Source organism: Rhipicephalus sanguineus, chromosome 11 (assembly GCF_013339695.2).
Source record: "Rhipicephalus sanguineus isolate Rsan-2018 chromosome 11, BIME_Rsan_1.4, whole genome shotgun sequence".
NCBI lineage: Eukaryota > Metazoa > Arthropoda > Arachnida > Ixodida > Ixodidae > Rhipicephalus > Rhipicephalus sanguineus.
The window spans coordinates 90,116,905-90,140,803 of record NC_051186.1 but is presented as its reverse complement, the minus strand read 5'-3'; the positions used below and the strand labels follow the sequence as shown (position 1 = coordinate 90,140,803).

The window sequence follows — 23,899 nt, the reverse complement described above, 5'->3', positions numbered from 1 at the left end:
CCCCTGCTAACAATTACACTAAACATTGCAACACGAAAGCACATCTTGTCATTCAATAAATAATGGCTGTAGAATTAAAAAAAAAAAAAACATGGCGAAAACGACGTCGAGTGCCCTGCATGCCTTTATTGCTAGTCCCGTAATCCTAAATCGAGCTCAGGCCGATATATAGGGAGCCTGAATACGAAACAGTGCTAGACAATTACGCAATTGTCCGTTTGTTCAATGCGATTCGTCCAACTTCAATTAGAACAGGAAAATTTACGCGCTTCCTTTCTAAGGTGTATGGGTCTAAGCACATTGGTGAAAAAAACGAATCGCGCGGTTAGTAAAGGATGGTTTTAGAACAGCACCTGTTCCAGACACCTGTGAACGATAATACCGGCGTTCGAGCTCATTGTACTTCGCACAGTGTACAGTTAAACAATTGATGTGCCTGTATTCTGTGTCCCGAGTCTTCTTGTAAGCGACGCTAGCTGAAACAACATGGTGCAAAGGCTGGCCTTCAAATTATTTCTCTATGTCGGTTGTTTGACTTTGTTAGAAGGTAATTGTTGGTCTTGTAAAAGACGGGCATACAGCATAAAAAAGGTATGTTTCTACATCGAAAGTTCTTCTAGTTGCTTTTGGTGATACTCTATTATGTTGACGTATTTTTATGTTTATACTTCTATGATCATTTTTTGTATAGGTATACATATTTTCCTTGAGTAGCATAATTGTGCCTGTGGTAGACATTTATGTCATTGCAGCAGCTGTTGATCGGAGCTTTCTCACCTGTTGCTCGGGATACATTAGCTTTGTCGTTGCACTAAGAATATTAGGTTTCTTGGTGTGCCCGGTGCTTTGTCATGCTCGAATTGTTCGTTGAACGTGATTATGTGACGAAGATTAACTCCTTTCACCATTTCGTTTCTATTTACTCTGTCACTGTGAAGAAGAGTGGCACAGTCATATTTATAAAGGCAGCACCAAGGAATCCAAAACATACAATAGAGAAACACCCCAAAGAAATACCAACCAGAAAAAAATGATTTGTCGATGCTGTTTAAAGCGTAGGGAGCAAGTACGAATAATAGGGCTTCAGCATCTCAATGCCTTCAAGTTCTGTGGCGGGTGTCGTAAAAACAAGTGGGGTAGCCAAGGATCAATGGTACGCCAACAAGGCCACATGAAGGACGAAGCGATAAGCACCACCGTAGCACGGCAACACTTTTTCGCAGTGGCCCCGACGATAAGAAAAGTACCAGATGAGGACCATGGATCCAGGTGGGCATCTGTATTGCCAGACGATCACTGGTGACACTGAGCACTGTTTCCGCGCACGAATTGGCTTCCAAGACGTAGTGCCCAGCTAAGAGTTTATTCGGAGTGAATGAATACGTCGCAGCCGTACGGACGAAAAGAACTTGAATTACTCTCAGCAGTCGCGCGAAGATAACGATGGGATACGCACGGTCCCAATCAAAGTGGTTTGATACGATATATGGCGAATGTGTTAGTACGCGCGCTACTGATGTGGTAGGAGCATCCAATTATTTGCGGAAGGTAATTCTTTGTGAGCTCTTGATCAGTGGAGCATGACCGTAGAAGATAGGCCAAATGTTTGGCCGAAGATAGCGTTCGCTGTGTCCGAGGAACTGAGTGAAAGCCCCGTGATGTGAGATATTGCGAGGTAGAATACTAACAACATCGGTGACACAGAATAATCAGTGGCTTTAATAAAATCTTGGCAGATACCACGTACCGTGGGAATCGGTGTTATGCGAAGCATGCGCGGGATGGTGACTGTAGCGTAATTTTTCTCATTGAGGGGGCGAAACGTTACGAAATGACGCTAGGGAAATGTGGGAGTGGTATACGCACACTCATATGTTGAAGAGTCGCGTATGTATTATATAACCTGTTGTTTAGAGTGTCGTAATGATGGCAACACCAGCATGGGTGTTACCAACGCCAGATGCATTGAGCTGATATGTAGTGCTTATATTCTTCAGTACTGGATAGCGCGAATCCGAATGGGACAAAGAAGGAACACAGGTGCGCAGGAGACCCGTTACTCGCAACTAAGCTTCATTCAGGAATGTTTTCCTAGATATATGGTACGCATCCGAGTGGCACGCGCACGCGCACTGCACGTACGTTACAGTCACAGTGGCAGTTGTTACAGTTGCGTTATAGTTGTTATGCTTGTCCGTTATGACGGAGAATGCACGAACGTTTCACGAACCTGTGTGTATGTGTAAAAGAGGTTCTTGACAGTTCTTCAACAAGGTCATCATCACCATGATCAGTGAGCACCAGCAGCTGGACCGGACTTATCCGATCCGTTCATGTTTGTGGCAACGAGGGGTTTAAGTGTAGTGAAGTGCGAGGTATAGTGCAGCTGGTGGACAGTCCTGGATGCCTCTTTCGATGCAATGGTCTATGATGCCTCCTGTCTTGAACGTGGTAGCGAGGTCTTTTGATGCCCTGTCCACATACAAACCCTCTTTCACCCAATATAAGGATCAGCCGTAGTTGGGTCTTGATAAGTCAATGCTGAAGTCACCGGTAATGATGAGAGGCCTGATTCTATCAGCAGATTTATTGTAGGGAAGCATTGACCCCGATTTTTTTGTCGACCACGTGGACGAGTGGATGGTAGTTGAGCGTCTTCTAGGGAGGTTCTGTCACTTTCCTTGCGTCCGCCGCAGTGGCGTAGCGGTTACGGTGCTCGGCTGCTGACCCAAAGGTCGCGGGTTCGACTCCGGCCGCGGTGGTCGCATTTCGAGGAAGCCAAAATGCTAGAGGCCCGTGTACTGTGCGCTCTCGGTGCACGTCAAGAATACCAGATGGTCAAAGTTTCCGCAACCCTTTGCTATGGCATCTCTCATTGTCGTATCGTGGTTTCCGGACATAAAACCCCAACAAATGTTATTATTATCACTTTCCTTGCGTGTCAATGTGTGTGTTCGCCGTTACTGTGTTGGTTGAGACTGTATCACCAGTGGCACCTACCCGCCTAACATGAACTCTGATATGCGGGTATGTGCCACACGTGACTGAGAGAAAGCGTTTCATGACGTACGCGACAGGTATTTTGTGTTATTCATGTCATGAGCAGTGAATCGTGTTCGTCATACACTAATCCCCTGCTACGCCAATTTTGGTATATTACAAATTAGGGAGACGACCAGGAGAGCGCCCACACGTAGGCGGCTAGATAGATAGATAGAAACGGCCGAAGTGCCTGAGGTTCGCTATGAAATCCTTCGCATTTAAAAAAAGAGTCGAATTATCAGTGGCAGCGGTAATCAATCATTGCCAAAGATTGGCAGCGCGAAAGGTACAAGTAGGTCAAAGCCGACGCGGCTATCAGTTGCGGCGTTGACAGAGCTCGCAGGATATGCAAGGTACAATGGAACAGAACTGTAAAGGTCATGCCAGAAGAAGCATCAAAGGACGCAGTCAGAACTGGAAGAGACGCCATTGGGCCTATCGTTGAGAGCAGCGTGAAGTTGCGCTAAAACTTCTAAGCCTTAGTGTTCACGAAACACAACAAGAAAGCTAGCGGCGTTGTGGTGCAATTTGGCTCTTACGGCCACATGATTTATTAGAGCCTTTACGAACCGCTCCGGTCCGTTCACCATATTCCAGCGATCTACATATAAACGCGTTGAAGGAACTGAAGTGCGCGTGACGCTATTTCAAAAACCTCATTGCGCTATTTACGCGCAAACGCCTAGAATGAACTGTAGTGCGCGTGCGCAGAACGATCGTGCGAGCAGCGGAACGCAGAACGCACCTCTCGCTCAGCTGTGAAGTCCATCGAGTGTAGCATGAAGGTGCGTCCACAGGGTTTTGCCGCCGTTTTTCAGCCAAGCCAACCGCGGCTCGACAAGGAGTGCTTGTCGAAAACGCCAAATTCCTGCAGTTCCCTGCACTCTCTCGGGACGCTATGTCTGCGCAGGGCTGATACGTAAGCGACGCTCAGATAATGGTGTCTAACAACACAGTCAGTGATGGATCGTAAGGAGGTTCACAACGCTGTTCAACGTCCGTGTGAACGACATCCGTATTGATAAGTACTAATGCACCAGTGCTGTAGTTCATGGCACAATGGTGGGCAAGCCATTAGGTGAACAGACAGAAGACGTCCTTGTACAGTTGCCTAAATTCTTGCGTTACAGATAACGAGTGTGCTTGTTAAGTACTGCTGATTACCGGGGCCTCCCTCGGTTGTTGAACGAAGATTGCCAACACAGGGCGTGGTAAAACGTAATAATGGAGAAATGCTTGCAATAAATGTGAGGACGAAACTTCGCTACTACACACATGAGAGTATGTACGTTCAATTACCAAATAATGCTAGCCCCGTAAAGAGAGGAGTTGCCTAGCGTTGGCGATAACGAACGACAAGCCATGTTGTCTCTTCGCATGGATAGCACCTGTGTGCCAGCTCGAACCGGTACGGACTCGATATTCAGCACATGAATGTAAATGAACCAAAATAAGCGGACCCATACCTTTTTAATAAAATTGATCAAGGTTTCTCCCAATTCAGATTCACGCAGAAATGGAACGTCTTTCTTGAGAAGAGTACTCATCAGCTCGCGTTGTCTATGAAGCCATCGAGACATTTGGCGAAGTTAGATCGTGATCGTAGAAAGCTGCGGACATCGTTGGACGAGCACGAGAGCTGGGATACTTTAACAAGAGGCGATGTGAGGACCAGCCATTACTTCGGCAGCGTAGACGAGGTTGCAAAAGGCTTTGTTGTGGCGGCGACGAAAACGGCGTTTAGCACAGTTAACCTTAAAACCAGCTTTTCAAAAACAACTCCTAAGAGACAATGACGATTGCTTTCAAAGCCCGGTGACAAGAAAGAGCATTATCAAGGTTTCGAGCCATATGGACCCCTTATATTACTGAACCAGCAGAGTCCGTCGTGCGTACGAAAGCATAACAAGCATTGTACAAGCTAAACGGGAGTACTTTAGCATTTGTTGAAGCTATCGGTGGTAACGTATCCTGTTTTTTGACGGTGCGCTTTGCGAACAGTAATTTACTAGTACCTAGAGCGGATGTTCGTGGAAGAAAAATACCCGGAGTCATCTAAAGAGTCCCATGCGTAGAATTATAAACCCTTGAGATATCGTGTGAGATATCGGTTTCTGGGAGTAAGAAGTGCTAGCGCGAGGCACAATAAAGAATATTCAAGTCAGTCGTGCGTTTCAATTATGCGTCAAGAAATCAGCAAGTGATGAAGATCACGCCAAGTCTGCTAGGGAAGTTTGTAGAGTGTCCTGTTAATTTATTTCTGAGCGTACGAAAATGTATTGTAAAGACTAAACACTATTCATGCTGTTAAATTGAGAAACGCTATCTGGCCCCACAGATGCAGTTTTATTTTTGTCCTCATTCTGTTCGATATTTCGTGCAGAATGCCCGTTCTTAGCAAAATTGAGTGTCAATTTTCAAGTCTTAAATCAAATATTTACAATAATGAATAGACTACATGGCGTTAGGCGAGAAATATTGAGTAATATTACGCAATAGAACTATTACATTTGGTGTTCCTAATCATAAATATTCAGATGACGCAGTTAGAATCCGTCGATATTATTGTAAAAATAATGGATAACCCTTTCTCGTATGCATATAAAATATCACCTCATCAAAATACGCACGTTAACTTATTGTACGCCTACAGCAGACAAAATTGTTACTGCAGCAGCAAAGTATACCCCTAACTATCCAAATTCTGTCGAAAATTGTATGAAATTAAGTTTGTAGAATGGCATTCATATTCTAAAAAACCATTTTTGATCATTCATCATAAACCTTACAATTCAGTGTTTATCCTGAAACTTCAACGTCCTTGTATTCTATTCAGGCCCATTTCGATTTATTATGTCATGCAAAGCACATTGATTGCTACGCAACCATGTCTTCAGGTTATTCTTCTTCACAATGGGAAAAAAAATCCGTGTGTGAGTCTAATTGTAATTTTAGCCACCCATTGCAGCCTAGCGATAACACAGGCAATATTATATTTATTTATTTATTTATTTATTTATTTATTTATTTATTTATTTATTTATTTATTTATTTATTTATTTATTAGTATACCACCAGGACCCATAGGGTGTTAGAGGGGGTGGGTGCAACATCTGCACATAAAAAATAAGGATAATAACAGTGAAGCGAATACAGGCATTAGCAATATTTAAAAAGTAAAAAAAAATATAATAGTTTGTAGTTACGTCATATAGTGTACGGAAACTGCAGAATTGAACATCCTGGGTCCTTACTGGCAGTGACAGAGGGGGGGGAGGCAATTCCAGTCTCTGCTTTTCTTCGGAAGCAAATGATGCCAATGGAGGTTGGTGTGCGGTAGAAAGGAATGCCTACTATGTACGGGTATTCAACACGTGATGAAAACTAAGAGGGTTCTGAGGTTACTTCCTCTCCACATACTTGCTTATGGAAGAAAATGTTATAAAAGAGCGACAGACCGAAAACTGTTTTCCTAGTTACCAGATCTGGGAGATGAAGATCAGATTTCATTAGGGTGACGCTGGCTGCACGAGCAGAATGGTTAAGGGTGAAGTGGGCTGAGCGGTCCTCGACAGCTCAGCCCGCTTCTTCAAACATTACACTTGTTCGAAATGTATTTCATTCCTCTTAACCCAGAGCGAACTGATTTGAAGAAGTATCACGAATAGCTGTTTCTTTAAAATTCTATGTTTCAGCGACATGATTTTCCAGGGCCGCTGAGTAGCACAAGCGAAACTCATGGCAGATGGCATGCTTCGCGGACGACCTTAAAATATATTACACGTGTTCGATATTTAAACATTTTTACTGCGCTGCTTTAGACACATTCGCACACCACAGAAAAACAATAATGTACTTTCCCATTGTTCTATGCTATTATACAATGTGCTGCAAGTGTTGTGACGTGAGTCTTATGACAGCACAGCAAACCGAATTGCTCGCTGTTCCTTTCTTTCGCATTTCGGTCGGTGCCACTTTTGTAAGTTTTATCAGCGCTAGTGGAGCGTTGCATAGTAAACAAGTACCATAAAATATTCAACATGCGCACAATTTTTCGTTGCTGAAACTTTCAATGTGCTGGAGAATGATATGGGGCGTTGCGACAATCGCAGCATTGTACCGAGGAAGAATTTCATAAACGTGGTAGTTTTAGGGGGCTAGGGAATTCTTGTCAGTAATAACACCCTACCTTACGTGAATAACCTGTTAGCTCTGAAACGGAGGGTGATACATTCAACTGCACTCATACCAAAGAAACTATTATCCAGACAAGCAATTAGGACAACTTATCGTTACTTTCTTCACCATACCAGCAGGTAAACACTACAGCTCGGTGTCTAATCTTTGGACGTTCGCTTTAAGTTCACCATCAAAGAATTACGTTTATTTCACAATCTTAGTATTATGGTAAGGAACACTCTCCTTCCTTGAATATATTGCTTTGCTGTACTACGTGATAAGCACTGATAATATGGCAGCGCAAAATTTTAGTTGATGACTGTGACCCTGACATTTGGACCCTTATTGTTTATTTCAGTTTTTTTCTACGACAGAGCCAATATGGACGTACACTACCTCTGGAAGGACCAATATAAGGTGTTTAGTGGACCAAGTTAACGTAATGGAGCAGAGTTCCGTAATCTTCACACGATCTTGTTACAACCAGGGAATTAAGTAATACACTAGACGCGGGAGAGAAAATATCAATGCATATCTAACGTTTCTCTGTTACAGGTTGTCTAGAATATTTCTCGGAACCTTCAAGAAGGATCGAAAAAAACACATGGACGTGAAGCCTCAAGGTATTTCAGACGACATAACACTTAATTTGACTTAGCAGGTTAGAAGTTTGGGCTTGTTGGAGTAGCATTTTTATCAAGGGGGGATACGTTTTCAGCGTCAGTCATTGCACGTGTCGCCCTGGCCTTCTGCACCGTTCCCCTGATGTATATATTCTTTGCGTGGTTTCGCAATAAACCTCAGTTGCAAGTATGCGCCTATCGTTTGTCTGCCCTTGTCCACGTCGTCCGTTTAGCGCTTCTGCCTTCTCTTTATTTGAATAATCGAATATCAGTATCTTGTGAGGTTCTTTCATTTGCTGTATCGGCGCAATATTTATCCCGCTTTAGTTTGAAAAAAATCCTACCTTACATTATAGTTACACACACCAGCGCCTCCTCTATTTTTCTGTGCCTGGGCGAAGGAGCGGAGCGCAATGGGAACCGACCGTCGGCGCTAGTGCTGCTTTTAGCCGCCGGGCGCCGCCACCGTACTAGACCAGCCGTCGCGTCGTCGCTCGCGGAAACGAATGCCGTGGCTGCATTCGAAGCTGCTATATGGCTCAGTTTTCGGCTGTATTCGCGTTGTTTAATGTATAATGAAAACTTGTAAAGTGGAATCGTGAAGCACTTGCCGTTCTGGGCGACCAGCCCATTTCGAATGCATGTGTCTTTCGCGGCCATTTGATCGAGACGCTCGCGCGTCGTCTGCTAGCCCGATTCCAGAGAGCGCATGCCAGTGATGCGCGGAAAATTGTTTTGTCACCGTTACGTTTGCCTGACTGAGAGTTGGTTATTGACTGCGTGAAAGTCGATTTTCGACAGCAGCATTTGCCAAGAGCTAATACTGAGAGCTTCGGCGCTTAATGTTCCCCGATGCGTGCTACCGTCTACTGGTGTAGCACACTATGCGCAAGCCATGAGTTCATGCGGTAACTAGCATGAAATGTCACTAAGCTGCTTCCACTGGCAATCTACATAATGATTGTCGGTTGTTTCGCCGGTAGCGCATGTAGTGTCCATGGGCTCCTATTCTTCAGCTTCGGGACATAATGTCAGCGCTGCATGCACATGGCGGCGATCGCGAGACAGCGTTGCTACTGGTACTACATGCATTCGTCGACTGTTCGGACGCAACACGGTCACGTTTAGGGATACTTGCCATGCTTGATTCAGTTGTTGCCTCGGCTGCAAACGTGAAGGGTAGTCTGCATAGAGTGACGCTACTGCATCCTTCGTAAGCCGCCGCTTCTTATATTCTATGAAATATTCGCGTCGTAAACGACGGCTGCGTTTTCTAGTTTGAAGATGTATTAGGAGACCAAATATCCCGCCTAATTACTGCAAGCCACCTCTACCGAAGACCAGCGGCAGCTGGAATTTCATGGAACGACAGCCGAACAGCGTATTAAGGCGAAAGCCTTAGATGCGTCATCAAACGCAAAAATTGACCGTCGGTCTGACGTCCTGACGTCACCCAACGTGACGTCGTCATATTACATCTTCGCTTGGTCAAAATGGGCCGATCACGGAGGCAGTGCATGCCTCCGCTGATGTGCAGAAAGCTTGCACTGTCTCCGATCCTTGAGGCTGTAAGAAAACCACGTTAGCCACAGAAATATCTCGTAGGGAGGCAGGGAATGTTCAATACATCTACTAGAAGAAAAAGAAGAAGATGGCTTTGGCTTTTCAGTCGTCTTAGTTGAATGCATAAGAGACCTTGTGAGATTTTTTTCATTATCAATAAAGGAAATTAAAAAAAAGACAATCGTGATTTCTCTCAGTTCCATTTGCAGAGTGGAACACAACAGTATGACATACTAAAGCATTGGGGCGGTTGCAATAGACTGAAATAGAAAATAAAACGTGAATACTATCAAACTCGAGTGCAAGTATCGAACCGGCAGCGCGGCCTGACAGTCTGCCTGCGGAATACTTACAGCAGGGATGGAAAGACACGCGAACATGCGGCACCTGCATTCTTTGCTCTTTCGCATCTCTTTTCAAGTGTGTTATAGTCTCGATGATTGATGAAAACACGACGTCATCCATGACACAATAAAAGGCCATCTAGCATCTTTTTATTGCCACCCCGGTTAGAGCGTGATGAAAACAGTGCGCCGCTATGTTCGCGTTTCTTTTCATCCCCATGTACCTGTGAAAGCCTGCAAGTAGCACAAATGCAATTAAACTCGGATGCATACACGAATTCGTGAGCTTCGTGATACGCGCGGCCGTCAAGCGCCAGCTTCCCGTAGTCTTAGAGTCACTGGAAAATCAGAGTACCGCAAAGGTAGGCTGCAAGCGGGCAACACTGGGTGGCGGCGGCCATGTCCCTTCCAGACCGTCCGGCGCGTTGCTAGCGTGTGTTGAGAAGTGACCGATCTTTTAGCCTCAGTGCCGTGTTACGCTGTGTAGAACGGCATTACGTGTGTGTGTTTCTTCAAGAGGATATTAGAAGTGATTTCGAGTCATCGACAGGTATGGATCGACTGCGCGGTTAGAGGTGTAACTAATGAAACGTACGGCGAATGTTGCCATGTGCTCGCGAACTCTCTTGATGCCTTCATCGGTCTCTTTTCGTGTCACGCCCGGGCGTGTTCGCTAGCTCCGGATCTGTAAACTAAGTTGCATTAGCGCAGTGACATCGTGCGAGATGCCATTTACTTCGACATTTGGTGAATCATGACTGTTTGCGCTAGCGTTGCAGTAGGTGTTCAGGTTCACTGCACTCGAGAATGTTATCGAACAACATCGAGAACATTCAACCGATTCAACGTTGCGTCCTTCGACTGATCGCTGACGCATCGCTTGCTTGCGCACCGTGCTTGCTGTTCAACCGGTTGATATGTGTAATAGAAGTTGTGTGTGTATGGTAATTGGAAATTGTGCGCGACGTCGTGATTCGGAACGCCAGCAGCCGAACGCACGGGCGAATCGGCGTGCGGTAGGTAAGGTGCATCTTATCTTATGGTGCGTAGAAAATAGGCCATCAAAAATGATTGACATCACTACCTAATCGTTTCATTTCCTATGTCTTGTCTCCTTAATATTCCCAACGTTGCAATTAATTTGCAAATGTTTTGCTGTGTTCCGACAAACAGCTTTTGGCGTTGCCAGCGCGTAAACAGCTGGGGTTCGGTTTCTGCACTGCTGCACTTTTTTTTCATACTGCACTCTTATTAAAACTTCCTCGGCACGGATCTTTATGTTCTTTTCATCTGAAATAGCACATCCCAGAATTTTTAAAGCGCATGCTACTGCAATACAGTATGTATATAGACCTAGGGCTCGCATAAAATCGACTCCCTCAATGCGTGGGATCTGCTTTTTTTTTTGCTGTGACCATTTCTCACCAACTATACAGTATTATAAGGGTACGCTCGGTGCAATGCAGCATTAGCAGCATCTTTTTGCAACAAGTTTAAAAATACGCTTGATAACATTGTCTTACACCAAGTTTATTAACAGAGTTCCATGCTTCTGTTTTGTGCAATGCCGAAGACCATGCCACAATTGCCTTCAAGGTATACCAGTAAACAGTTATTATTTTATTAAATGTTTGATTTCGCTCTCGTGCGTGACACGCTTATAACTCGGATAGCATGCGTAATCTGTTCAACAGATCGAAATATAAAGAGCCGAGCAAATAGAAAGGTATGTAGTTTTCAATATTGCTGATCATAACGAACCGAAGAGGTGAAGTATGCTGTAGCATAAGATCTTTTCCAGCAAAGTTAGTGTAGTTCACTGCAGGAAGGAGTGTTATTCAAGGGGGGCGAATACTTTCAGGCAACTATGCAGCCACGTAAGCGGCGCTCTTTGACATTAATTTTTCGCACACGGCAAACGAGATTCCCAGAGTAGCTCACCAGTAACGTTCGATTGATGGTGAGCTACTCTCTTCTGGCATTTGCATGCAGTGGCGTAGACAGGGGGTGGCACACCGAGTCCGTGCCCCCTCTCCCCCCCGCGCGAAAAAAATGTCTTCTTACGCCCCTGTCTGCATGGCGCGCTATAAAAGCGACGAAGTACTTCTGGGGACCGCGGTACTGCTAAATGTCCGGCCACGCTCTGCATTGAACGCGCCTGCACCCAAAGCGCTTGGAAGAGATATGGCGGCGAGAGGTCACGTGATCCGAGTAAGCCAATCGCATATGCGGCGGCGCGCGGAAAACAGATACGATACTCTGAAATTTTTCCAGTGACTCTACGTAGTCTACTTGCACAGCGCCGCCACGCGGCAGCGGCGAGCGGACGTGGAGCGGCGTTTGACGGCCCGAGGAGAGCGTTCGCCCAGGCACTGAAAAATAGAGGAGGCGCTGCACACACATATTTCAATCACGATGTTGTGGCATATCATGAGTTAACTGGAATATAATGTGAGCTATAAATTGTGGCCTTCAGATTAAAAGCTCTTACCTGTGTTTCCCTAGGGACAAACTTATCCGCATTATCGCTTATATTTTCCTGATTGAGGCGATCTGAGGAAGTGGCCCAAATTTGGAATAAAGTTTAGCTCTATCTCTTAACATATTGTCCCTATTATTCTACTTTATGTTTTTTCTCATGCAACGTGCAATACATGCAAATATTTAAGGGTAGGCTGAAGGAATCATTTCTTCTTACACACGACAAGCATCGCCGAGGCACGGCAGTGTACTCTTCAAAGGCCAGCACGTCACTATGCGTAAAATGACAACAGGATGAAATTTTACCTCATAACATTTACGACCGTTGTCATCAACGCCCTCTTAATTGTACTTCTCACCTTTACTGTTGGTCATCTTGGTTTGATAGACGAATGCCACTTCGCCTGAAGGCGTTTCGAGTGATTTAGTTTTTATATGTATGTTTAACGGTAGGTGGCCACATGCGAACTCTGGCACTGGCAAAAACGACCAAAGTACACCCTTCCTGTCTCTTGGAGATCATCGAGGTCCCTACTAAAACATTTTCAAGCGGTACATTGCACCCTCTATTCACATTTGCGACAACGTCAATCAACAGTCATTATCTGTGAGAGGACACAGCGTTTTCTATTCTTTTTCCCGATTCGACGGCGACATCCTTCAGTTATGTGAAACTGAGCATATCTATTTCAGCCGCTTCCCAGCTGCAGAGAAAAGGCCTGGCCGAGCGATTCAATGACGCACTGTCATTGCGTAATGTCATGTACCATTTGCGATGTATTTCCCAGCCGTTCAACGCAGTCAGGAATATGCTATGCTTCACCTCTCACAATTTTGTATTTTGAGCATCATGGTACATATGGCTACTGACCGTAGAATTCATTGTTAGGGCGTCAACTAGCACCTCCGACATACGCTTAACTTTTAAATTACCGCTCCCGTGGACTGATTACGCAAAGAGTGCGATTATTTTAGCCGCCACGGCATGCCATATAAAAAGCTAATGACACGCGACGATCCAGCTACTTGGCGCACAATCTCCACCACATCAAGTGTAATTAGTATTCTCTCCATACAGTAGTAGAACTTCCTCATCGAAGCACATCCTCTTAGCTAATATTGTGGGCTGCTACGGTGGTAACAACAGCACTTCATATCACGCTACAGTAACCACTTATATCAGGCTACAGTATACAAGCTCGCCGCCAAACGAACATCGGTGAGTTTGAGTCACGTTATGTCGAACAATGTACTGGTGCTCAAGCCACGAGAAGTATGATCATATTCCTGAAGATAGCAATGACGATTTGGTGTCTTCTCCATATAATAAAGAATTCGAAAGAGATTGTTCGAAATACGGCACATTGCGGCGATTCCGTCGCTTGATATCATATATCGTATAGTCAGCATTGCCACTTTCTGCACATCTATAACTGTAAAGAGCAGGAAATAGAGACTGTTTTGTGTTAAACTCACGCCTGTTCATTGTGCTATATTTGTGGCATATAAAGGGTGTTTTGTTTTTCAGAAAATACAAGTTTTGAATAAAAATTATATGACAGTAAGGATCATAAGGTTTTCGCACACGAACTCTACGTCAAGGTGGACATACTTCTCCCTGAAATGACACTGCTGCGATTAATTACAAAAACCTCGTAAATTAACTTTTTTAATTATTGACTTGAGGGCGAACGCTTGTATTAAAGAGCTGTAGTCCGTGACCATTTACGGCATATCCATTATTTAGAAATCAATAAAGTTACACGTAATTCGAAATATTCATCACCAAATTTTAAGGGTGATACCGAAACTGACGGCGCCCAGCGCGCAGGAAACGCGGCCTTTCAGTTGCGTTAGGCCGGAACTGCACGTGGTAAGGAAGTGATGAAATTTGAAACAAGGTGTGCCAAAGGAGGACCCAGTCAGGAAAATCGGTAATCATTCTGAAATGCACAAGTAGATAGCTCGCAGGGTACATGTAAACTGGTAGCGAAACTGCCATAGAAGCCCATTTGTCAAGTAATTGGCGGCTCGTTGCCACCGTCACCATCTACTTATCACTGGGACAACTAACAGGACGCAAAAAAATGAAATTTTCAGTTGTTGGCGTTTGTGGTGTCTTGACTTATCTCTTGCGTCCGTGTTTGCAAGCCCTGTCTCTTTAACATGAGGGCCAAACACCACACGCATAGGTAAGGTGATCCGCTGCCGAAACTGCGATGGCTTGCCTCTTTTCAAGAAAAGATACAGCCATCCCTTTTGGAAAATCCAGTGGCGCTGTCCCAGTGCCATTCATGATTGGTTGACCAGTGTGACGCTAGGTGCTGGGCAGCTGGCACAATGCAAGAGGCACGCTGGACGCTGGCGCGCGGCACACTGGGACACCCGTTACGGCCCGAAATCGAGATTTTAAATGTTTTTTCGCAATTTGTTCCTACGCAGGTCGTAATTATAGCTAAAACACGAACACTCCGACAAAATAAAAAAAATGGCTCATTCCTCTCTAGTAGGAATCGGTATAGCACGTAAGTAAATCGTGTCTTCACAGACCTAGTTGAGCGTTTGTTGTGCATTGTTTTGCCCCGAAGGCGAAGGAATGAATGCTATAGCAACAAGTTGTAATGTCACCCGAGGCACGGCAAGCAGCTCGAAACTTGCAACGCGCTGCTCAAGCAGAAATGACGTATGGAACGAACATACGCAGGATGAGCGCGAACTAGCATCTGTCACAGGTCGACAGTTAAAGCGCGCTCGTCAAATAAAAAGGAGGACACACGAAACGAACGCACAAGTATACAAAGGACGAGCGCGAACTGTCACAGTTGTAACTTATTTGTTTGCAAACAGCGCGCTCCTTTTGCAAAAGGGGCCGCTGCAGTGAGCGAACTTACCCTCGTGCTCTCTGTAACTTTAACGCAAATTGGCGGTGAGGGCGCAAGACGTACAAGATAAGCGCGTGCGCACGAGCGACCACGCCCTGTACAGACGCACGCTCATATCAACCGGTGGGGCGACGACCGAAGGGCGTGCTTTAAAAAGTGCGCCCTTCAAGCCGTTCGCGCCATCTCACTAGTGATAACGAAAACACGCTGATGTACCGCGATCTCCGAGTACCGGCACCGGCAAATGGGGTATATATATAGAACGCCGTTAACAAGACGAAGAACGTGCCGTTTGTAGCGGAGTCGTTTCGCGCTGCGCGCTGGGGATCGATGGGTCGTTAGTTCGATTCCATGTGACGGAACTTTTTCTCCTGTTTTTTTTTGGGCATATGCTAGTCTTTATATTTTACAACGTCATATCTGTGACGGAAATGCGTAGTGGAGCCGTGGTGGACCCCGGCATAAAACACTTTCGTGTTAAAACGCCACAGAAAGAAATAATAACGAGCGAGCGGAAATCGCAGCGGCCACTTTCACGCGCCTTACATTCTCAGCCTGACTCGTTACCGCTATAACAGACGCGGAAAACCAGACTAGGCTGCTTTTTCCTTCAAGTTATAACGAATTCCAGTGACCTGTCTTCTCATTTTCTCGTCTTGAAGCACCGCGTGAAGTCTCTTCGCGCCCGCGACAATTTAACAAACAAAGTTCATTTCTTTGGTATGTGTTGCCCAGGATCAGAATGTTCATCTGGCACGTTCTGCCCCAAAACATACTAGTGCAACAGCAGATGTGTGTGCGATTCCCACTGACTCGCTAAGCAGTTAGTCATGAGGATTTTGTTAGCGTATACGTAAGTCCATCGCCTAACTAAAACTAAAGCTAGATCTGTGTTGGACACAGTATAGAAAAATATTTTGAAAGTACTTGATAAATGTTACGCTCGACATATCGCAATCCAATATCAATTTTTTACGAAGTCCACGCAGCGAGCCCAGTCTTTCTTTTTTCAGTGTCCAAGCACGCTTTCAGACACTGGGTCACAACTTACAGCGTCTTCAGTGCTGCCCAGTGCGTTGAAAAGCAGTGGGAACGTTGTTTCTATCCAATAGGGACGGCGCGCCTATAATCAAATTTCGTCACTTCCTTGTGCGGCTATTTCCGGTCAGGCGTAACTGAGTCGTTGCGTTTCGGGTGCACCGGGCGCGATCATTTCGATATCGCCTTTGAAATTCTATGATGTACATCTCGAATTACGTGCAACTTTCGTGATTTCTAAAAAAAATGGGTATTCCATAAATTGCCATGCTCTGCATCTTTCTACTGTAAACAACTGCCGTCAAGTCAATAATTAAATACTTAATTAGCGAGTATTTTGTAATTAGTCACGACAGTGTTATTTCAGTTGGGACGAATGATTTCTGCCATGACGTGAAGTTCGTTGTCGAAAACGACAGGAGACTTACTGTCATGGTATTTTTAATAAAAATCTGTATTGCCTAAAAAGAAAAAAAAACTATGCAGCGATGACAATAGACCTGTTCGACTGATCAAAATTCTGCCAATAAACAACTGTGCCTGAAATAATTGTGACATTCCAAGTCCATATACTTTCAAAATATTGATCTTTCAACAGCGAGGTTCTTAGCATGTGCAATATACAGGATGTACAGGACAACACTTGGATATCCCCAGTTATTGCTGTAATCTAGCTGATGAAACTGGTTTGCTGTTTTATGTTCACCATAAAATACAAGTATTTTACCTAACGTGTTTTGGTAATCGACGACGCAATATCTTGCTTACAGGCAAGGGCATCCACTTTCAAGAGGATCTACTTTATATGAGCGACGACGAAAGCTGTGCGGTGATTGTGGTCACGACAAAGTTTTGCGGTTGGTGTTATTACTTTCACACGATCTTTCAACACGATAGCTCCTCTATACCATCCCTGCAGGTTCGTTTTCAATGAAAACATGAGTCCAGCAGTAATTTATTCAACCCAGATTTTATAAGTGTTTTATTGAAAATGTTTACGAAATGACAAAGATATCCTATTATTCTTCCATAAATGCGGGAAATTTTTACGGTGACATATGCAGTGTTTCAGAGCTGTTCTTTTAAAATGGAGTGCCGGGGATGCGTCGAGAGTACACTCACCAATGTCTGCCGGTACAAATTACGAACTGCAACAAAACCCTTCCATGTCTGTGAAATAGCTTTGGATGGTTATCCTTTACCTAATTAGCATGTCGAAATTGTCAAGAAGACATGCGAGTTGGTAAGTCTCCATGCTAAAAATATAAAACAGCGCTTTGCACATAGGACGAAAGAACGAAGTAACATGCACGGCACTGAACTTTTAATTGAGTTTACTGGAAAAAGACATGGTGCTGTATCCACTAGGCATCGAGCACTAGTCGCGAGGCCCAGGTGCTTCATTGAAGGGAAGCCGGTTTCAAGGACTATGTCATTGTAGAATGTGCGGCTGGAACAGTGAGAAGATTGAAGCTCTCAAAACTTGATGTAGAGCAGCGCAGCAATACGCATTCCCATAATACGAAAGTAGCAGTAATGCCCTACATTCATTCTCTTTTCCACAACTTTCGGAAAGCAGGGGCCAGGTATGGTGTTAATGTGCTGTTTTTTGCTCCAAATTAAGTGGGTAAGGTTGGAGCCACAGATCAAAGGAAGAGGGAGGGATTTGGAAGAAGCACAGGATGCTGAATAGAACGTGTGAACAAGTTTGTCTCGGTGTAAAGGTGTTGTGTACCAGATGCCTTTGTGCTGCGGCCGGACATATGTTGGGCAAAGAGGTCGGTGCGTTAATGGGACGATTTTGGAGCACAGTAATTAATTAGAAAAGAAATCAACTTATTTGGCCAAGCACTGTTCTGAATGTCAGCTTGTTGTGTTTTTCGTTGACACTAAAATCTTGTTTGTTCATATTGATAGCTACGCCAAAGAATTGGCTGATGCACTTCCCGCATTGCGAACAGCAAGTGATTGCGCTAGCAAACGTTCCCTGGCGTTACCATCATTTATTAACGACTTGAATTGGGCTGGTTGATATGGGCTTGTTCAGCAGGGGTGACTAGGGAGCTGACACAAGGCGGTTCCTCCCGGAATGACGCATGTACCGTTTTCGACAATGAGCGAGCGCGCTCGCTTTAGACATTTTGCTGTATAAAGCACCATGTCTTTTTTTGCAATGAACCAAGTGTCAAGTTCAGTGCCGCGTGTGTCACTTCTCTCTTTCGTCCTGTGTGCAAAGCGCTGTTTAATAATTTTTTCAAAATTTGTGACGTGGCATGCAGCGTTTCTTTTTGGAAGTTGTGCGGCCGGTAGCTTATGTGCAGTCGCGTCGATGTCTGACCACAACGGACATACTCTGCAACGGTCTGCCTTCACTGACATACACCACATGTTGTGCAAAGTTGCGCTGCTGCGAAATTTAGAAATTGCGCGTGATAGCAATCTCTCCATGATCACATTTTTGCATCTCCCTATTGTATATCAATTCTGGGGCGTAATCAGTGTAAAATACGCGAGAGATACGACTCTCATATTCTCCTGTGCACGTTATCTAACCATAAACTGGTAATATAACAAACTACTTCATTATTGAGGCTTGTCCGGCGGAAACTCCCGCCGTCTGGCAGGCACTCAGCGCTATCTTCCATACAACATCCGGTATCCACCTCTAGACAGGCGCATAACAACTGATGTATTTGTTAATAATATCTGGGGTTTAACGCCCCATAACCACGATATGATTATGAGGGACGCCATAGTGGAGGGCTCCAGAAGTTTTGACCACCTGGGGTTCTTTACGTGAACCTAAGTGCACAGCTCTGAAACGTTTTTCGCGCCCAACGAAAATGCAGGCTGGGATTCGATCCCGCGGCCTTCGGGTCAGCAGTCGAGCGCCATAACCACTAGACCACCGTGGAGGGGCCTGCTATATTTGTTCTCCATCCCGTGCTAATGCGTAGTGGGCCAGCGCGTACGCCGTAATTTTGTAGCAGTTGGGCAGTAAATATTGGAGTAAGCAGCCGTAATATGTGAACGTTCCTATATGAAAAATTCCCATATGAAAAATTTGGATGAAACTGTGCAAGCAGTAAAGCAATGCTAGGAAGTGTCGGGAGGTGTTAGGCAGAGTTAGGAACTAGGATAGAGGGGGAAAAAAACATTATTAGAATATCTGTCAATGGACGTCAGGAGGAAGTCCAACTTTCCCGTCGCTCCTAGATGTCAGCCGGAATTCCTTCAGTTCAGACACGCCAGCAGCCCCAAGGTCTAGACTAATGATGCATGGCTGATGCAGCGCTAAAGACGGAGACGAGAGGAACACAGAGCGCACAGGACCAGCGCTGTGCACTCTGTGTTCCTTTCGTCTCCGTCTTCAGCGCTGCATCAATCATGCATGCATTTCATCTAGGTCAACTTTCTATTGTACTAGACTAATGATGTCTTCCTGGACGTTGGGGTCTGGGCTGCGGAGAAGTGCCTCCCAGAATTCTAGAGAATAAACATAGTAAAACTGTCAAACCTTGACTCACCGCATCGACAGGAGGATGCACATATTCCAAAGAATACTATGATTATCACTTACTTATATATAAAGTATTTTGCAATGAATATCAGAATGTACAGCCGCAAATATCGCAGTATAGCCCTAAATCCTTGGTCATATATCAAACCAAATTACATTTCCAGGAAGGAGCATGGGGAAACATGCTACAGATTGATTCAGAGAGAGCATCAATATGGTTCCCAATGCCCAAATATTCTACAGCAAGCCATCATGTGTTGTACCGAATGCAATCGTTCGCACAAGCTATACGTTTAGCGTCGATAATCACCCACTTGTAACACGCCAGGCAGTGCCAAGAACTGTGGCGTTCTCTCAGAGCACGCATCAAAGAGCGCTGCGGGCGTATGCATTTCAGTTTTACATTTTATAACTTTAACGTTCTATATGAGATATAAAAGAACATCTGCGCAATGTGGGTAACGTCTACATAAAAGCTAAATACAGTCACATAACAGCAGTCCATTACATCTCGTTACATCTCGCCGAAGCAAGTCAGCGTCACTTGTTGCCTTAGCATAACTGTTCTCCGCACGTACATTCTTTCTATGCCAGTAGAAGCACAGCTCATGCCGGCAGCGTTTTCAATAAATTTTTCTCCCACATTAGCAGTTGCAACGCAGGCAAACTAAAGAATTCCAGTGGTGTAACGTAGATATTTGCTGATCCAATTATCACGTGTAGAAAATACACTGTCTAGGAGTACAAGTTACTTGGTTATGCCATGAGCTACAAATATTTATGTGCTTCGTTATCTTCCAGTACATATATCGCTTATATGGCTATACAAACAACACATGAGATCACTAGAAGACGGAAGTATGAAGAGATGAAATCTCTTTGAACAAGGGGGGTTTCGCTGGGTCAAGTTTCGTCAAGAGTTCTTTTCCACTTGCTGCCTTGAAGAATGCAAGACCGCTTGTCGAAACTTGGTTCCAGCGACAGCACCTCTTAAAGCATATTTCAACCTATACATTGCTAGGTATACATCATGTGCGCCATGCACATTTCGTGATCCTTAGCAAGTGTTTAATAATATGTACTTAAGTCCTGTTAGAAATATAGATAAATGCGGAGTGTGTTAATTTAGCCCGAAAATGTATGACGGAGAACACCAAAAGCTTACTGGCATCAATTTCGTCACAGAATCATTGTCGATACAGGGCACGCGCGTCATCAGAAAGAAATTCAGAAGAAAGGAAAATATTTGCTGACCTGAATAATTTTCAAAATTTATAGTGGGGCGTTCGGGACGTGACACCAGGGCAGAAGTAGACTGCAGGAACACATTCTTCCTGTCCTAAACCCCGTTCGTCCCGTGTTCTTGCGCTCTGTCATTTCGCCTACTCCACAGGTAAAGTTCTCAAAATTATGTCTTAGCAGCTAGCCCCTCAAAACACACACCTTCCACTGCACTAGCGTGGTATACAGTTTGATACTACCGGACTTTCGGGCACAAAAGCCGGACGCATTGACTTCTGCGCCACGAACGCAAACGACGCTCGTGGCTCGAATACGTAATCAACGTTTCCCATTGTTGGTAGCGGTGGGTCCGCCATCTTGTATTACGCTGCGAAATATAAGCACGATCGCATGGCGGAATCTGTTGCAGTCTCTGGTATTCGTTGAAACACCGCTCACGCTGCGTATGTTTGCCTGAAGAAACGTGAGTTTGGCAAAGAAAACAAGAACAAATATTGCGCTTCTTTAGAGCAGCTGATATGGTGCGTTTGTCATAACAATGAATAGCCAAATATTATCAGGTGCGAATTCTTGAAGAAAAATCATGTATCACAGAAGGATTTATAATGAATCCAAAACATCACGCCGTTCAAATTATCAAATGCATTTTCTGTGTTGTTCATTCCAAATATGTCATCTATTTGTCCTCCTAAGATGCAATTTATTATGTTCCCTCACCCTGAAATAAAATTGTTGTGCTAGATTTTACCTCGACATTTTCCACTCTAAGCTTAAATCAATCGGAGAGGCCACTTTTATTAACTTGTTATCAACTTTCTTCTTTTTTCCAGCCAAACATCTCACGTATGACCTGCGAGTTAGGAATTCCCACATTAAACACCCGCCGCATCCTAAATGCGTCGAGGAATACCGGAGGTACGAGAGGCATGGAAAAATTTTATATGACTCAAGCTGTCAAAATATACTTGCAAGAAAGGGAGAGTCGGGGCTTTACGAACCACAACAGGATCGCTGTGGAAATCGCACTCACTCTAGCTCGTTTTCTCGACCTCCATAACAGTCATAAATGCTGCTGTGAAATGGACACGGATACAGGCGTGCAAATACATTTCTTTGTGTGTGTGTGAACAGCAACACTTATAATTGTTACCCGTAATCGAAGCGTCACTACATTGCTGGTTGTCATCGCAATATTCGCTGTTATAAAATGACATGGCTTGAAGCATTTCTGGGCTGCTGCTGCACTGTCGCTGTGATCCAATCTGTTGCCGTGATATGAAGAATTTACGGTGAAATATCTGATTGTTGCTCTTTTTTGTAGTAAACAGGCGGTACTTATTCCAGTACAAATTTTTAAGACGCAGTAGCAACGAATGCATTCTACTTTATATAGAACAGAAATGTGACAATTGACCGCTAGCGAAATTCGGAGCCCTTCCTAGTGCAAGAATTTGGAAGCTTACTTCCTTGCGAAACATTCATGACTCAACCTCGCTCACGTGCGGCTGTGGTGGAAGGAGAGATTGGTTCGCAGAGCTTCTTTCACCTCTGTGAATGCGCCAAAAATTTCTTATTACAGGCGTAATAGGTTGAATAATCTGATGGAACAGCACTTCATTATCTTACCGTGTTCGCAAAAAGGATGGACAATTGACTGGCAGCTTATCTAGTAAAGCGCTGTATGGCTAACTGAACTATTTTGCCACTCTTAGAAAAGAGAAAAACGTGCGAAAATTACCGAACGCTTTTCTCCCTGAATTTGTAGAGCTTTTAGAGCTCTTTTTCTGAATAAAAATGGCACTATTTTTAAATTCAGTGGGGTTCCTTTATTTCACTACTCACATAAAAACACATACCTCGAAAGTAGCTTCACCGCATGGCAATACAATGAAAAATGGCAATAAAATGAAAGTTGAGATACGAATGGCTCAACATAGACAAGTGTGGCAATCTAGCTTCAAGAAAAACAAGTATGACGAGGATAGTCTTCATGGGTTCTACGTGCGACCGTTTTTTTGTTGATGCTGAGTATAGTCGTCATCGGTCATATTGTTACAAACGAAGCACTGGTTTCTTTTGATGTCTGCTCCATTTTCACAAGTGTTCCCCTCGACCTTGCTACAGTAGGAACTTCCAGGCATTTGCTTCACAAGGACATGACATTGGCAGATCGCACGCCATTCGACGTCACTTAACTCTGCACCTTGTTACGATTCTGCCTATCCAACACTTCTCGTACAAGGGCGAACTCTACGGGCAAGTTTTCGGTGCCGCTATGGGAGCTTCCATTTCAGTCACGACCGCGAATGTAACAATTGAAGCAACTGAAAGCAAGGCATTCGAATTCTTTCAACCGAGACCCGAGGTCTTTTCGAGATACCTCGTCGACTGTTTCTGCGTTATAAACAAGGACGTGCAACCTCTCCCTTACTGCCTACATGGCATCGAGCCTTCCATCAAGTTCACTGCGGAAGAAGAGAATGACGGTTGCCTCCCTTTCTTGGATGCCATTGTAAAGCCTGCTCCCACAGGCCACGCCTTCGCCGTGTACCGAAAGCCAACTCACTCCTGTAGATACCTTGTCTACGAGTCAGTTCATCCGGTATCCCACAAACGCTCAGTGGTTCGTTCTCTAGCTCGACGAGCCATTGGCACCTGTTCCGATGCAAAACGCCTGCAGGAAAAGCTCCAGATCATTCAAATTGACCTCATCAGGAATGGATATCTTAAGCATTTTAAAGGAAGGCAACTAACTTCATCATGCATTACTTGCAGCCAAAACGTCAAGCCATTGGTAATACAGCATCAACACACGATCGCGCAGCGATTACGTAGATTCAAGGTGTAAACGAAGCCCTAGCTCGCGTGTTTAGAAAACGTGATGTCCACATTGCGCATCTGCCAGCACGCAAGCTTAAAGGGACACTAAAGACGAATATTAAGTCGACGTTTATTGCTACTTTTGTGCCAAGGAAGTGCTTATTT

General features: G+C 44.5%; 1 protein-coding gene across 3 annotated transcripts; it reads left to right on the top strand.

Annotated features, from left to right (window-relative positions):
• The first annotated feature begins 416 nt into the window (after nucleotides 1–416).
• Nucleotides 417–21,994, top strand: LOC119373676 (uncharacterized). Of its 3 annotated transcripts, none has more exons than XM_049420493.1 (5): nucleotides 417–591; nucleotides 7,580–7,638; nucleotides 7,777–7,844; nucleotides 16,923–17,009; nucleotides 21,745–21,994. In XM_049420493.1, exons 1-5 carry the CDS (start codon nucleotides 487–489, stop codon nucleotides 21,969–21,971), a joined length of 546 nt encoding a protein of 181 aa, XP_049276450.1. In that variant the 5' UTR covers nucleotides 417–486; the 3' UTR covers nucleotides 21,972–21,994. The 3 variants fall into 3 exon arrangements, 2 of the variants coding, with proteins under 2 accessions (XP_049276450.1, XP_037499667.1); XM_037643739.2 differs by having other exon boundaries at nucleotides 7,580–7,716; XR_007417989.1 differs by lacking the exons at nucleotides 16,923–17,009; nucleotides 21,745–21,994 and adding an exon at nucleotides 13,761–13,956 and having other exon boundaries at nucleotides 7,580–7,716.
• Nucleotides 21,995–23,899: the final 1,905 nt, after the last annotated feature.

What these genes read in the sequence shown, in the direction of transcription:
- LOC119373676 (XM_037643739.2), top strand. Translation starts at nt 487, where the DNA reads ATGGTGCAAAGGCTGGCCTTCAAATTATTTCTCTATGTCGGTTGTTTG. An exon ending in TGTTACAACCAGGGAATTAA is followed by an intron (nt 7,717 to 7,776) that starts GTAATACACTAG and finishes TCTCTGTTACAG; the next exon opens with GTTGTCTAGAATATTTCTCG. An exon ending in GGTCACGACAAAGTTTTGCG is followed by an intron (nt 17,010 to 21,744) that starts GTTGGTGTTATT and finishes TCTTTTTTCCAG; the next exon opens with CCAAACATCTCACGTATGAC.